The 17,346-nt window shown below is 28.5% G+C and overlaps 1 protein-coding gene across 3 annotated transcripts in view; it reads right to left on the bottom strand.

The window, feature by feature from the left end:
- The window catches only part of LOC111642571 (protein PRRC2C-like), a 70,462-nt gene that overhangs the window by 37,136 nt on the left and 15,980 nt on the right, over nt 1-17,346 (bottom strand). The window contains exons 5-14 of one of the 3 annotated variants that reach the window (XM_023388926.1): nt 15,204-15,610; nt 15,048-15,130; nt 14,217-14,369; nt 13,208-13,267; nt 12,715-12,901; nt 8,077-8,280; nt 6,380-6,628; nt 4,837-4,968; nt 3,413-3,644; nt 2,839-3,003 (exon numbers count right to left, since the gene is read on the bottom strand). In XM_023388926.1, the coding sequence (XP_023244694.1) occupies nt 2,839-3,003; nt 3,413-3,644; nt 4,837-4,968; nt 6,380-6,628; nt 8,077-8,280; nt 12,715-12,901; nt 13,208-13,267; nt 14,217-14,369; nt 15,048-15,130; nt 15,204-15,610 (1,872 nt within the window). The remainder of the gene's footprint in view (nt 1-2,838; nt 3,004-3,412; nt 3,645-4,836; nt 4,969-6,379; nt 6,629-8,076; nt 8,281-12,714; nt 12,902-13,207; nt 13,268-14,216; nt 14,370-15,047; nt 15,131-15,203; nt 15,611-17,346) is intronic. The other 2 variants (XM_023388927.1, XM_023388928.1) reach the window with 2 other exon arrangements.

Here is a 17,346-nt window from a genome sequence, read left to right as displayed (position 1 = left end):
ATTGGTATGTTTTTGGAACTAGATGTTGCTAGTTGTTATAATTTTTATATTAAAAATAACTTCCAAAATATAATTTTTTATTTTTATATTTATTAATATATCTATTTTGTTTGTGCAAAATAATAAAAAATAATTTCGAACGATATAATAATCACAATTATTTTTTTTAATGTAAAATTTTTGTTAGGCTTAACATTGACAAAAATTCAACATGGCAGCCACACACAATGGAGAAAAATTTCAACATTGGATAGGTTAATAATGATACTTACTCTTTCTCTATCAAATAAATCTCTTCTATCTGAGTCCCAATCAACATCTCTAGATTTTTCATTAACAGAATCTTCTCTGCTCCAATTAGAGTCACGATTTCTTTCATCTCTTTCATGATCAGTATCTCTCTCATTTTCCGTTTTCTCATAATTTCTAGATTCCCTCAACCGATTTTTCTCATCATTTCTAAAAAATACATTTCTTACTATCAATTTTTATTATTATAAAATTTTAATTAATTATTTGTTTTAATTGTAAATCAGTTTTGTGGGTGATGAACTGTTATGTCAACAGGTGTTCAGTTATAAAATAATCATCATTTTATAAAGATAAGAAAATTAACTTAATGATGAAAACTAAATAATACTTATTTTAAATAAATAATTAAAAGAAGATATTATTATAATTCAATTCATTTACTTTAAATTTTAAACTATTTAATAAAAAAACTCTTAACCTACTTTATAAATACTTCAATTTAAAAATTCATACCTAGAATCCTTTTTTTGGGGAGTAGGTGCATCCTCTTCATCACTGAAGACAAGTTTAGCACTAAATAGAAAATGAACTTTGTGTTAAATTCATGTATGTTTATAAAAATTTGTTTACTGAAACAATTACAGTCTCAACTTTAAAATGAAACACAACATAATAATTTTTAAAATGACTATTTTGTTTGTCTTGAAATAAATAATCTTATAATCAATCTATTCCTCAATGTAAAAGAAAAACTATTTCTGTAAGAGAAAAATGTACCCATCTTGCTTTGTTGCTGCAGTTGGGGTACAAGTGTTTAACATCTTTTAGTATCTCTAGGACAGGCACAAGAACTGGCTTTTTTCAAGAGTGGTCAAGAATACACCTTGTCTGTAAATCCACACAAGACCTTTAGGCAAGTGCAATGAAATCTGTTGGAAGATATGTTATCTCATGGCCAAAATGCAACAGTTACAAGTACAGTACAGTGAAACCTCACTTAACAAGCAAAACAACTTGTAAAAAAATGACTCGCTTAACGAGTGATGTTTCGCATAACAAGTGTCAAGGAGAGGGAAAGTCCCAGATTGTGTGCAAGCTCCATCAGTCTGTGTTTAGTACTTGTTCCACTAGCATCTTAGTGTCGCTCATGATCACACATTTTTCCAAACTTGTGTTCAGTCATATTACACACAAACATCAACAACCATAGCCTGTTATATAATAATAAACATAGCCACTCCAATAAAAATATAGTCAAGTACACTCATTTTGCACTTTCAGCACAATCCCTGTATAATATTTAATTAAAATTAAAAAAAATCACAATACTGCTTAGCATCAAATTGTAACAGGCACACACACACATATATATATATATATATAAATAATATAAACAAACTGTGTTTACTTCCTAACTTTTTATTAAAACTTTCAGTAAATTTTACTGCTTTTATTATCTCAATCTATTTACTGTATAAATCAATATTTTATTTTTTAAAAATTAATAAAAATTCAAACTTACTTATAATCAATTTCTCCATGTGCAGAGGCCCATCCATCTTGTGAATCATTCTGCAGAATCTCATCAAACCCCTTTAAATCTTTGTCTGTAATTATAGCTGCAGGTCTTTGATAAGCTTCTTCTTCAGCCAGAGGACGCATAGAATTTCTTATCCTATGAAACAAAGCATTTCTATAATAAATTTTAGATAGTCCAAGCTGTTTTGTAACTAGTAACTTAATATGCTAATTAATCTCAAATACCATTTTTTTTATGTTTTTAAAAATAATGAACCATTTATATGAATTCATGAAACTGTATTCTCAGTAGTTAGATTTTCATTATTAAGCTTGTCTATTTCAAATATACAAACAATACCAATTACTATAAAACAAGTTACATTCTGTAATATGCTTAAATTAAAAGAATAAATGAATAAAAAACTACTTTGCAATTCAGTATGATTTATAATATATACTAAACACAACTTAACCTGTCCTGTGTTATTCACAACAATTCTCGAGGGTCATGACATCTGACTTTGAATGTTTGACCTGAGATATCTCATTACAGTATCAGTACGTTGACGGCCGAACGGTCAAGGTGGCAGCCTACCACTCTGGGGGACCCGGGATCAAATCCAGACGAGTTGAATAATCCCCAGAAATTTTTTGGGGGGATTGTTCGTCCAGATATGTCAGACCCCGTCCGTCACCANATGTGAATTTCAAAAAATGTTGCAAATTTTCACAGACAGATGTCAGTTCTGATATATTATAATTTTTTTCTATTGAATTTTTTTATGGAAATGTATTTTAAAATATCGTATTTATAACTACAGATATTAATAAATGTAACGTGATTTTTGTCATATGAATATAACAATAACTTGATTTTTGGTGAATTTTTGAAATAATATAACTTGTTGACCTATATTGACCTTGGCCCTTCTAGACAATAAACGTAAACACAGGGGCGTGGTAACTGCTTCTAAGAAGGTTAAGACTATGGAAAAGTAAAGTGTAAGTTTTTATTTATATTCTACTTTCTCCAATGCACAATAAATATTTATATAAATTATTTACCCGGCAAACCACCTGTCTGTCTTCTTTCTCTTCCCCAATAATGAGTGTCTCGTTCATATTGCAAACTTTGATCAGGTGTTCTCCTGTCACTATCATAACTATCTGTGCCAGAACCTTGACTATCCGATCTTCCACTAGATAATGGCTTAGGAGGAACAGCCATTCCTATTAAAAACAAATATTTACAAATCTATATTTTCAATTTTACTACATTTTAAATTTACAAATTCTTTTCAGCTATTCATTTTTGTTTTTATATTAAAAATTTGGCACTCATTTATCAGATAATTTTTCAAATAGAGAAAATATAGTCTCTCTGTGTTCTAATAGAATATTGTTCCTAAAGATCTATACAGGTCACTACCAGTAGTTACGATCTAGAGTTATAAGTACTTGTAGATATATACTTATGTTGTGTATAATATTTTGAATAAACAGTGAAACTTTGATATAGTGACCTCTTAAATAGCATCTCTCTAATATTATGAATGCATGTGTAAAGATCTTCCCATTCATATTAAATACCTTTTAAAAAAATAGCAGCTATAATTTTAAAAAATGTGTTTCTTTTTACCTGTAAGTTGATTCATATATGGTGGCGGAGGGGGCGGCGGCGGCATATTTCCCCAATGTGGACCATATCCAACTCCTAGTGGAATAGGTGGTGGTGGTCCTGAAGATTGTTGCTGTCTCATAAACTGTGGCGGTGAAGATGGCTGTTGCTGATGCTGTTGCCTTAACAACTCAGCTTGTTTCTGAAATCGTGGTGGAACATTTTTTTGAAATTGTCTTGAAAAGCTGAAACCCTATAGAAAATTTATTTTAATAAAATTAATTTTAACATTTGTAGGCAACTGAAATTTTTTTTATTTTCTGACCAATTGCTATTGAAACAAAGTTACTTCTATTACAAAGAAGTAACTAAACAATTGAATAATAAGAATAATAGTATTAATATAAAACTTTTCAAAAGAATCTAAGTAACTGTTTTTGAAGTACAGTTATGAAAACTCCAATTCAGTACTAAAGAATGCAATATCACAGATTTCAAACAATATCAGACTAAAATTAATCAAATTTGTTTCCACATTATGAAAAAAGAATTAATTCTTATATCCTTCAAAAAGTATACTAGTTAATTTATCTTGCAATCAAAGGTTTGATAATTTTAATATCTCCTTGATAATTCCTCAATGTTTACTACTCTTGACATTTTTACAATCATGAAAATGTTATATCAATGCAGTAAACAAGGAAAAATGCATATGTCAATTCCATGCTTATTTGATAATTCTTTCATGGAGTTATTTAAAACAATGATTCAATCAAGCAAATAGTTTTTTTGATAAACTACACTGTAGAAATTGTCCCTGCTTTTTAAATTTCTAAACTTCTCAAAATTTCAAATTAAAGTAGTAACAATTGACAGAGCTTAATTAAATCTAAACTTGATCTATTTGACAGTGAAAAATCCATTAAGATTAACTTATGATATTTTATTTAATTTTAAAGCACTGAAAAATTCAATTTATGTCATTCAGAAACAAATATATTCAAAGCCATTATCAATACTTATCTAAATTTCATAATAATTGTATTAATAAAAACTATTTTAGTAACAAACAATTTCATAAGAAATTTAGATAAGTCATAATTCTCAATCATCATAAAACTTTATTTACTTTTTTTGGATGTGTGCATGTGCACAAGCACAGTCAAATTTAAGAAATAACAATAATCTCTACAATGTTTACTTCTAAATTCATTACCATTGTCAATAATACAGATTACATAAATTTTAATGCATACTTTTAAAGAAAGTTGTGCATTAAAATAAACCAGAATTTGTTTATACAAACTGATCTTTTTCTACTTTTATGTGACATACAATAAAGATTTCAAAAGAAACTAAATTAATAAGTATATATTAGAAAATATTTATTAATATAGTCATATAAAAATTCTTTTAACAATGTAAGAAAATTATTACAACATTACCTGATAACCACCACTCTGAGGACGGTCTCTATCATTTCTTTCTCTGTTATCACGCGTTGAAGTTTTTTCTTCCCTATTATCACCAGAATACTGTGCTCTATCATTTTCTTCAGAATCAGTAGCATCTTTTAACTAAATAAAAAAAAGTTTACATTGCATTACTTTGTATACAAATGACTAAATTTATGAACATTAAACTAAATAGTAATTAACTACCAGACAAGTTTTAGCACCATGATATATTTTGTGTATATTATGTAATCACCTATATTTTTTTTCAAAGTAGGACAAATTAGTGTGTCAATATTTTAATATTAAAGAATTTTTGTCGTATAATATTTAATTATTATATAAGACAACTATATATTTATAGAAATTATGACATTGTTTAATAATATATGTAAAAAAAAATTAGTTATTTTATAAAGGTTCAGTAAAGTTACCATTTTGAATACTTCATAAATAAAGTAAAAAATAAAATATATCATATTGTACACAATGAAAATTTATATTTAATATTCATAATATAAAACAGTAATATTTAGTAAGTACAGAAGTTATTAGAATTCTCTGATAAATATACCAAATTTTTATGAAAACAATCAAAAAAGAAAACATTTAAAGTAGCAGCATAAATGTACTGAAATAAGTAACAAGTAAATGCTTTTAAAAATATTCAACACACTAATTTTGAATTCGTTTAAATGTATATATTATACAAAGTGACTGATTTATTCTCTTTTCACAAATGCTAACCTGAGAAGCAATCAGTAGAAATGGCTCATATATCATTATTGCAAAACAGTGAGTGAATGTGAAAGCAATGAATCATACATCCCAACTTCCAATATGTCACCACTCTAATTTAAGATTTCCATAAACTATCTTAATTTTATTATAGTATGATATACTAGGAGGACACCCTGCATACATGAATATCATGAAATGCTGATTTGTTGGTATTTGATTCCTGCCAATGTTACGTCACTAATTATGTCAAAGCATCAAATTATGGGAAATAGGAACAGAATAAGAAACATGAATTTATATCTGGGACAGAGTTTCTTGTTGCAATAATTCACCATGTCTATGCTTAACATGGGGTTTCATTTTCCATGAGTTGTGATGCAATTAGTGATGTAGCATTGTCTGGAATTGAATACAAAACATTTCACATTTTCTATTCATACTATTCATGTATGCTTTCATTCGAAATCAGTTGTGCTATACAACTTTGTAACTGACTCTTTTCCCTGTATCATGCATTATATTTGAGATAAGAGTGCCAACTTCCAAATTCTACCACTAAGGAAAATGCAAGTCATTTCATCTTGTAGTGCATAGTTACTTTATATCATGTTCTTAACTGTAGTTATCTGCATTCATCAGTTACACAGGTTTATAAAGACTTAACTATGCATCCTGTATACAGAAAATGTAATCAAATTTATGAAATTAATCTAAAGTAATAAAATGTATAAATAGTAAAAATTTATATTCTTCTAAAATTCTTAAAATTGTGAATATTTATTAATTAACATACCTTTTCATTTCCTTCAGAAAGACTTTTCAACTTCTCTTGAGCTGTTTGTTTGCTTTGTTCATATCGCTTTTCCTCTTCCTCACGCCGCTGTCTTGCTCTTTCAACTGCTAAAGTCATTTCATCTGAATGTTGCCGTCTGCGCTGACGCCATATTTCATCTTCATCAGTAAGGGAAGGTGGACGCCCTGAACGACTTTGCCTCGGTGGTGGCGGTGGTGGTGGAGGCGGCGGCGGTGGATAACCAAGATGCTATAAGAAAAACAGAAAAAATATGTATATTTAATCAGGTTTCAAACAAAAATTATTATGATTATGTACTGTACTAAACCATAGGTGCTGAGGGACATCCAATGGACTTTCGAGTGGTACAACTCACTTATGAACTTTTGTGGTGTTTAAGGACACCCTTGGACTTTTGTGGTGTTGAGGATACCATAAACTTTTGAGTGGTAGAACTCACTACTTATTTTGTGGTGTTTAGAGACACCCTCAGACTTTTGCAGCTCTTCTCACCCATGGACTTTAGTAGTGCTGAGAATACCCATGGACTTATGAAAAGTTCACAGTGACAGTCTGATATGTGTTACTCTGCTTTCTTACGTATCAATCTCATACAGGAGTCTTCAAAGACTGATTGAAAAACTTCCTGTCAACTGGAACATTGCTGTTCTAGACACTTTCTTTGCCATGGGTTTGATTTTTATATTTAATTTTTAATTGTTAATATAATATTACATATTAGCATTTATGCTTTATTGTTAATTGTTTTACAGCAAACTGTTGTTACTTTATCAGCTGTTGTAACATTATTGTTATACTTTGTAACAGTATGTTCTAATTATACTTTGTATTGATATATATATATAACTCGGCATGTAAACATTTGTGATACTCTTCTTGTAAAAAGACTTGCAAACTTCTATGTGTCAACCAATTTCTGTTAGTACATAGTATTACTCATGTTATTACTATCTATGTTTGTAAATCAACAAATGTACTTAATTATTAAGAATTGTCATGTAAAATCAAAACATATACCTGCAATTTTACAATGATACTGTACTGTTATTTTATGTCTGTAAAACCAACTAACAAATATATTGTATTATAATACCTGATTATGCACTTACGACATCAGGTTATGTAACCTTGTTACATTAATAAATCTAAATGAATGAATGAATGAAAAATGTACTAAACCATATATATAAGCATTATATAACTAAAGTATTTCATTACTTTATAATAAAAATAAAAGAGGTATTTTCATAGTATTTATCTTGTTCATACAAACACATATGTACTGAATAAAAATGGCTTTGAATGATTTAATTATAAATTTTTTTTAACATTTAACAATAAAGGTTGAGATATATCTATAAATATCCCTAAATTTCATTCACAAATATTAGTGATTTATTACAAAATTTTAAATTTTGAATAATGAAAAAATAATTATTATATAATTATTAAAATATTATTACAGTACTAAAAAGAATAACTAATCTGAATATTGAAATAATATGGCACATGGAAAACTTTTTTCTAACAGCCGATTGTTATGATTTATCAAGAATATAGCTAACAAGTTACAATATAGTAATTGCTATTTATAAATTTATTACATAATTACGAACCTTATGTAAATGTCTAAGTTAATAAAACTATATCCTGCAAATAAATATCTAACAACAAACCTGCTGAGAAGAAGCTGGTGGAACTGGTCCAATACGATTATGAGGAGCAGGATAAGGACCTGCCTGAGGTCTTGGAGGTGGTCCTCTATAATCAAATGGAACTCTCTGTTGGGATTGATTTTGCCATTGCCTTTGCATATCAACATTAAGAGAAGGAGCAGATCTTCCTTGAGACTGCTGAATCCAATTTTTCCATCTATCGTCCTATAAAAAAAAAATTAGTATATCATTGAACTATAAATTTTATCAATACAAAAGTAAGATTGTTAAAACATGCACTATAAAAACATATTAACTTTGACAAAAATTTACCTAAGTCATATAATTATGATTTACAGAAATTTGCAAAACAAAGGATATGTTAATAAAAATCTAAACAAAAATCAAACTTCATTTTTACAACATTCAAGAACACAGAATTGACAAAAATGGTTTCTTCTGTCTGTAAATTATAAAACCTGGTCTGTAGTTAGTGCTTTTCTGATTTTAGTCTTAAGGCCAACCAATCAGAGTTTAAAAGTGCTCTGAATTAAATTGGCAGAGTTTGGAGTTTATGCATTGTTTTAGTTTTGCTTCATTTTCAGCAGACCATTCATTTTTGTATACTTTCAGCTAGTACCAGAATCATTCAATTGGATGCTTAATGCAATTGAATCTTCCAGTATAATGATGTTCTCTTTGCTGACAACAAAAATTGCATCTGTTGTGTAAAGTACAGGTACAAGGTCCTGAGAGAAGATATAAAGACTATTTGGGTGGTGCTTTTTCAAAAATGGGATCAGCCTCTTAACATATTCCTTTATGTACACTTCTTTGTTGGTGCAGAGACAAGAGCATGCTATGAATGCTCAAAATCTTCCTTTTGGATTGATTGCTAATACATGTTGTTGCCAGTAGAGAGTCACATAAGAAGGAAAATATAACAATAGCCAGACCATTTGAAGCTTTAAAATTTTCATTGCACATTTTTCTCAGTAGAGTCCTTTGCAACTTCAGATTTTTTTTTTACTTTTTGATGACTTTCACTTCTGAAGGACAATATTTTGCTCAACAGTAATGTTTTTTAATGTACTGATAAAATATTTGAACTTTCTTCCACATTTTTTTCAGTGGAATGTCTAACTTTTCTGACGCCTCTCTTTCCAATGACTCCCTTTTCCTATCTGTCATTTTAATTCTCTTTTGCCCACTTCCTGAATCTCAATAGTTTTAACCTGCTTTCCAGCTATTCTATGATGCTGTAAATTGACTGACTTGCCTTTTGCCAAAATGCTTATCTATGAAGCTTCTCTTTTTCCTCATGTTATTTGTAAAGTTCACCAACTACAATTTTTTTTCACCCTTCATTAACCTATGTCATTTTAAATTTTGATTAATATTGTTAAGACAACAAATTTAAATCTACAGAATCTGAGCAAGAATCTATACTAGCACATTCTTACATTAAAAAAAAGAAAAGCCTACCAAATTCGCACAAAGTCTTAGTTTTTATAGGCGTGTAATGTATAAAAATGTTTTATAAATAACCCAAATTAAATTTTTTTGCATTATATTTAAATAATGACTAAGTTTAAACTTTCCTTTCAAAGTACCAGCTTACCAAAAACAAAGCTATTTATTTATTTGGAAATTAAATCACTTTAATATACTAGACTTTCTTGCAATTTCTAATCATTGAATATTTCATATGACAAAAATTTTCTTGGGATTTTAATTTTATATCATCTAATCAAATTTTAGTGTCATGTTTCTCATTTAAAACTTTAAATAAAAAAAAATATTTTGCACGTGTTTTTATTGAATACACTTATGAACTTTCTTAGAGACCTTTACAGAGAGAAGTCCAACCCTACTCAAGACATGATACACTACCACCTTTATCTCCCCACCCCATTGACTTTTAACCATCAAAATTTAATAGCATCAATCTCCCTAATATACAAACTCCCTGCAAAATTTCAAAAATTTTCAACAAAAAGCACAGGAGTTATTAATTTAATTAATTAAGCTTCAAAGAAAGTGAACAAAATTGTGCATCACACACACAGAAACCCCCTTTTTTTTGTTGCAAATCTCAATGTTTCAAGGTCCCAAGTCCAAAAATGAAAAAATGTTGAAGGGGTCATTTTTTCAACATAATACCTTCCTTCTGTTATATATAAAATAGAGCCAGGAAAGTAAAAATTCAAAAACTTAATTTTAACAGCAGTTATNTAGTGAATTATAAGGTTATTATGATTAGAAAAATTGTTTAAATGCCCTGTCAGAAGTGACAAATATTCAAAACTGTAAATTACAATCGTTGGGCAATTTTTTCAACTCAGATATTTTGGTTCTTAATTAAAGTTCAGTTCTCTTCTTCAATAGACAAGAACCTTGCATACAATTGAGAACAGTACTGTTTGAGGGTTGATAAATGAGAAACTATACCACTTGTGTTAGTCTTCAAATCTTACAAATATCCCTGTTAAATGGTACATAAAGTAGATTCCTAGCAACTAATAATCCTCTTTCCTTTGTCAATAGATATAAAAAGGATTCCAGTCTTTGCATCTTAGGAGTTGGCTCACTTGGAGATGGACAACATCTCAAAGTTACCACACTGTTCGAAGTAGAACAAAAATTCAACGACAGAGGTGTTCAGTGTTCCTTATATTTTAAAGTAAACCAGGAAGCAGTACACAGTATTATTAATCAAAGGAAAAAAAGAATAAACACCAATTAAAAAAAGAAGTAAAAGTGCAGACACAATTCTGCCAGCACTGAAGAAAATAAAACAGCACTCCAAAACTCTTTTATCAATGAAATAGCAATAGCAGCTTAATACTTAAAGAATTTTGGCATTAAAAAGCTTATGAAGAGGTTCTCTGGCTATTGAGAATCTTAAAAAATCTTTTGTCGATTCCACATCTAATTGAAACAAAATTATTGCTTTCTGCACTATTCAGGAAAACTGCATTCATCATAAACTACAGTATTACCATTCATACCTTTAAAAATGAAGTATGATTTTTGATGCCTTTACCTTTAAAAATGCAAATTTTTAATGGTAAAGGCATTTAAGGCAAGTTAAATTTTTGATGTTCTAAAGCATTAATATTTGAAATGCAACTTGTTCCAGAGGACAGCTTTTGTTCCTATTTTTAAATTGTAATCAGTTTTTTTATCCTGAGGAAGGTTGTTTAAAACAACCAAAAACAGTAGGAAAATTAAAATCTTACTGCATTTTTAAAGGTATGAGTGGTAGTACTATAGTTTATTGCATTCTGTTTCTTAATTACCAAATTCATCAAAAAATGTATGGTTTGAAAAGATTGCGCTTGGTCAATATCAGCTGTGTCTTTTCTAAGGGAGACAGGATAGGATAGGTGTGTAGTAATTTTGTTATACATGTGAGTACTTAAGTTGAACCCTTTGTATCCTGTAACAAAAGTGTATCCTGGAGGATAATTAGGAAAATAGGGGCAGGCTAGAGGGATGATCTATGGATTTAAATCAGTTGCACACATTTTTATTTCTGATTTTTATACTTTGATGGAGAATGTTTTCCGGAGAGTTTGGATTTTTTTTCTGAAATAATGAGCACTTCCATAAAATAGGAAGCCTGTAAAAATCCAGATTTGCAAAATAGTATGCAATATGCATAGATTTATGGATGAACAACAAAAACATTTGTTGCTTCTTAGTAATGTTAAATCACTGATTAGACTAATGTTGAAATTTAGATATGTTTGGATTTTGTGTGCAATTTAATACTTTATGTAATCTTTGCCTTTATTAAAAATAGCCCTAGTCTTTGACTTACAAGTTTAAATAATAATCAAATTTTCTCTTAACTTTTTTATAATCATGTTTAAACACACTGCTAAATTATTAAACAATTACATGAATTAAACTGACTTTATGTTTCGTCACAAACTAGACAATCGTCAGAAAATCGTAACATATTGAACTATGGTTTTGACCTGCAACATCTCTCCTCTTTTCTCATTTTTATTTTTTAATGCATAATATAGTATTTAGGATAAATTATTCCTTTGTTCATTAAGCAACAGTTAATTCACCTCAAATAAAAGGTCATCTCTGTAAGTGAAGAATGTTTTTTGATTTGTCACTGGTAATTGTGAAACAATGATTTTATGAAGACAAAAATTTTTTGTATTCTTCAGTAATCTTCTTAGTGTTTGAGAGAAAAAGAGATAGGTTTGAGGACTGTAGCCCAACTTGTCGGCTTGGTTTCCAAGTGCAGGTTACTGTATCGTAACTAATGATAAAATTAAACTAGGTCTGTTTAACCTGTCCTGTGTTGTTCCTGACATTTTTCGGGGTCTTGACCTCTGTCCTCGAATGTTTGACTTGTTACAGTATTGGTATGTTTTTGGAACTAGATGTTGCTAGTTGTTATAATTTTTATATTAAAAATAACTTCCAAAATATAATTTTTTATTTTTATATTTATTAATATATCTATTTTGTTTGTGCAAAATAATAAAAAATAATTTCGAACGATATAATAATCACAATTATTTTTTTTAATGTAAAATTTTTGTTAGGCTTAACATTGACAAAAATTCAACATGGCAGCCACACACAATGGAGAAAAATTTCAACATTGGATAGGTTAATAATGATACTTACTCTTTCTCTATCAAATAAATCTCTTCTATCTGAGTCCCAATCAACATCTCTAGATTTTTCATTAACAGAATCTTCTCTGCTCCAATTAGAGTCACGATTTCTTTCATCTCTTTCATGATCAGTATCTCTCTCATTTTCCGTTTTCTCATAATTTCTAGATTCCCTCAACCGATTTTTCTCATCATTTCTAAAAAATACATTTCTTACTATCAATTTTTATTATTATAAAATTTTAATTAATTATTTGTTTTAATTGTAAATCAGTTTTGTGGGTGATGAACTGTTATGTCAACAGGTGTTCAGTTATAAAATAATCATCATTTTATAAAGATAAGAAAATTAACTTAATGATGAAAACTAAATAATACTTATTTTAAATAAATAATTAAAAGAAGATATTATTATAATTCAATTCATTTACTTTAAATTTTAAACTATTTAATAAAAAAACTCTTAACCTACTTTATAAATACTTCAATTTAAAAATTCATACCTAGAATCCTTTTTTTGGGGAGTAGGTGCATCCTCTTCATCACTGAAGACAAGTTTAGCACTAAATAGAAAATGAACTTTGTGTTAAATTCATGTATGTTTATAAAAATTTGTTTACTGAAACAATTACAGTCTCAACTTTAAAATGAAACACAACATAATAATTTTTAAAATGACTATTTTGTTTGTCTTGAAATAAATAATCTTATAATCAATCTATTCCTCAATGTAAAAGAAAAACTATTTCTGTAAGAGAAAAATGTACCCATCTTGCTTTGTTGCTGCAGTTGGGGTACAAGTGTTTAACATCTTTTAGTATCTCTAGGACAGGCACAAGAACTGGCTTTTTTCAAGAGTGGTCAAGAATACACCTTGTCTGTAAATCCACACAAGACCTTTAGGCAAGTGCAATGAAATCTGTTGGAAGATATGTTATCTCATGGCCAAAATGCAACAGTTACAAGTACAGTACAGTGAAACCTCACTTAACAAGCAAAACAACTTGTAAAAAAATGACTCGCTTAACGAGTGATGTTTCGCATAACAAGTGTCAAGGAGAGGGAAAGTCCCAGATTGTGTGCAAGCTCCATCAGTCTGTGTTTAGTACTTGTTCCACTAGCATCTTAGTGTCGCTCATGATCACACATTTTTCCAAACTTGTGTTCAGTCATATTACACACAAACATCAACAACCATAGCCTGTTATATAATAATAAACATAGCCACTCCAATAAAAATATAGTCAAGTACACTCATTTTGCACTTTCAGCACAATCCCTGTATAATATTTAATTAAAATTAAAAAAAATCACAATACTGCTTAGCATCAAATTGTAACAGGCACACACACACATATATATATATATATATAAATAATATAAACAAACTGTGTTTACTTCCTAACTTTTTATTAAAACTTTCAGTAAATTTTACTGCTTTTATTATCTCAATCTATTTACTGTATAAATCAATATTTTATTTTTAAAAAATTAATAAAAATTCAAACTTACTTATAATCAATTTCTCCATGTGCAGAGGCCCATCCATCTTGTGAATCATTCTGCAGAATCTCATCAAACCCCTTTAAATCTTTGTCTGTAATTATAGCTGCAGGTCTTTGATAAGCTTCTTCTTCAGCCAGAGGACGCATAGAATTTCTTATCCTATGAAACAAAGCATTTCTATAATAAATTTTAGCAATTAAAATATTTTTTATTATTGTGATGTAATAATAAATGTTAATTGCAAGAGAATTTGTTTAAATTTTTCACAGCAGAATTTAAATATTTAATGGTTTTAATTAAAATTCTTAATAGAATACAACAGAAATAAATAAAAAAGTTTAAAATATAATTCAATTATTTAATTTTCTTGTTAACCAATAAAACTAACTAAGTATTACATGCATGAAAGTCAATTTCTATATGGAATGTTACATTTATGTTATACTTATTGTACATACTGGATAAATAGGATAAAAAAATATTTTCACGTTCTATTTTATGGTAACTGGGGAAGATCAGTTAAAATTATCGAAAATGTTTTTATTTTAGTAAATTTTATTTGCTGTATTTTTATTTGCTGCTGTTAAAGGTGTGTTTTTTATACATTTATGTTATTTAAATAAATTCTGATATGTATTTCATCATTAAATACATTTTCAATAGTTAGAAGTTGCATACCATATTACCAATAGAAGTTGCATACCATATTACATTCAACACTAACATTAGCTAATATGCCATAAAAATGAACTGGATTAATTATTAAAATTTAAATGCTTATTCTTATATAATAAATTTTTATTTAAAAATTACCAACAAAAATATTTTTTTACTAACCTGTTTTCTGGATAGTAAGATGGTCTGTTTGATGGAATTCCAGAATAATTAGGATAATTCCCAGGAAAATTTCTGCCATACATCTGAAGTAATTTTGCTTCATTAATAACTAATAATTAAAAAATAAGTTTATTTATTTCAACAAATTAAACTTACATAAGGAGGTATCATTCCCCTAAACTGGGGCAGTTGAGGGTGGAGACCGGAACCAGGACCTAGCTGGCCAGGCATGCCATGTCCAGGACCAGCAGTTGGACCCAATCCTTGAGCAACAGAACCAGTACCACTTGAACTTGCATTTGATGTTCCTAAACTGTTTGTAGGTAATGACCCTCCTCTTGTGGTTGTTGGATATGGCTTTTGTTCTCTCGAATGATTTTCTGTGGCATTCTGCTGACCGTTTACGCCACTGCCATTGTTCAGTGGCTGGCCTCCGCCTGATATCCCTGGCTGTCCTTGAGATATTGACTGAGGTGGTGGTGATGGAGGGTGCTGTGGAGAAACTGAACTTGGTGGAGGTGGTTGCTGCTGTTGAAGAGTGCCACGTCCCCAACTTCCCTCTGCTGCAGATTAAAAATTAATTATTTTGTTTTTTATCACATTAACATTTTCAAATAAGTTGTGCTTATAAATAGAGTAGCACTGATTTATATTCAAAAATGTTTTTCAATTTTAATTTTGATCTAGTTTTATTTTTAGTTACCATGTTAAATGCTATTGACTATTATCAAAACTATGTTATATATTGAAAATCTATCAGAATGCACAACTGTTTCTAGTCATCAATATGTCATTATCAATAGGCATTTTTATTATAAATCTTGGATTTTGTTTTAGGAAATATCATTACAAAACAATCATTTTCAAACAGTGTTGGAGAGTATCAAAATCCATTATTCTGCTTCTTTTACTATAAAGAAGACCCATCAAAAGCAAATCACTAGTTGATAAAAGAAAACAAAGTTGTAATATCCCGACATACAAAGCAGATCCTATGAAAATAGTTTTCTATGAATTTTATACTGATTTAATATTTCCAAAATACATATAATTTCTTTAATCAAATGTTTTAGCATTTTATTATGTCAAACATGTAAATTGAATACAACAAAAACTTCTGTAATATATAACACACAAATCTGTAATTTGATTCAATAGTTATTTCCTAACCAGTATTTTCTATAAAAATAAATGTTTTTGATTCCAAATGCATTTACCAATCTTATCTATTTCAACAATATTAGGATTCAGCATTTCCCCCTATTTATTTGATTTAATCAGTCAATCTTTAAATATCTATATTTAAAAATTAACTGATTNTTATTACTATCTATGTTTGTAAATCAACAAATGTACTTAATTATTAAGAATTGTCATGTAAAATCAAAACATATACCTGCAATTTTACAATGATACTGTACTGTTATTTTATGTCTGTAAAACCAACTAACAAATATATTGTATTATAATACCTGATTATGCACTTACGACATCAGGTTATGTAACCTTGTTACATTAATAAATCTAAATGAATGAATGAATGAAAAATGTACTAAACCATATATATAAGCATTATATAACTAAAGTATTTCATTACTTTATAATAAAAATAAAAGAGGTATTTTCATAGTATTTATCTTGTTCATACAAACACATATGTACTGAATAAAAATGGCTTTGAATGATTTAATTATAAATTTTTTTTAACATTTAACAATAAAGGTTGAGATATATCTATAAATATCCCTAAATTTCATTCACAAATATTAGTGATTTATTACAAAATTTTAAATTTTGAATAATGAAAAAATAATTATTATATAATTATTAAAATATTATTACAGTACTAAAAAGAATAACTAATCTGAATATTGAAATAATATGGCACATGGAAAACTTTTTTCTAACAGCCGATTGTTATGATTTATCAAGAATATAGCTAACAAGTTACAATATAGTAATTGCTATTTATAAATTTATTACATAATTACGAACCTTATGTAAATGTCTAAGTTAATAAAACTATATCCTGCAAATAAATATCTAACAACAAACCTGCTGAGAAGAAGCTGGTGGAACTGGTCCAATACGATTATGAGGAGCAGGATAAGGACCTGCCTGAGGTCTTGGAGGTGGTCCTCTATAATCAAATGGAACTCTCTGTTGGGATTGATTTTGCCATTGCCTTTGCATATCAACATTAAGAGAAGGAGCAGATCTTCCTTGAGACTGCTGAATCCAATTTTTCCATCTATCGTCCTATAAAAAAAAAATTAGTATATCATTGAACTATAAATTT

The sequence above is a fragment of the Centruroides sculpturatus genome, unplaced genomic scaffold (assembly GCF_000671375.1).
Source record: "Centruroides sculpturatus isolate CEXI.00-Female unplaced genomic scaffold, Cexi_2.0 scaffold1693, whole genome shotgun sequence".
In the NCBI taxonomy this organism is placed as follows: Eukaryota; Metazoa; Arthropoda; class Arachnida; order Scorpiones; family Buthidae; genus Centruroides; species Centruroides sculpturatus.
This window is presented reverse-complemented; position numbering and strand designations above follow the sequence as displayed.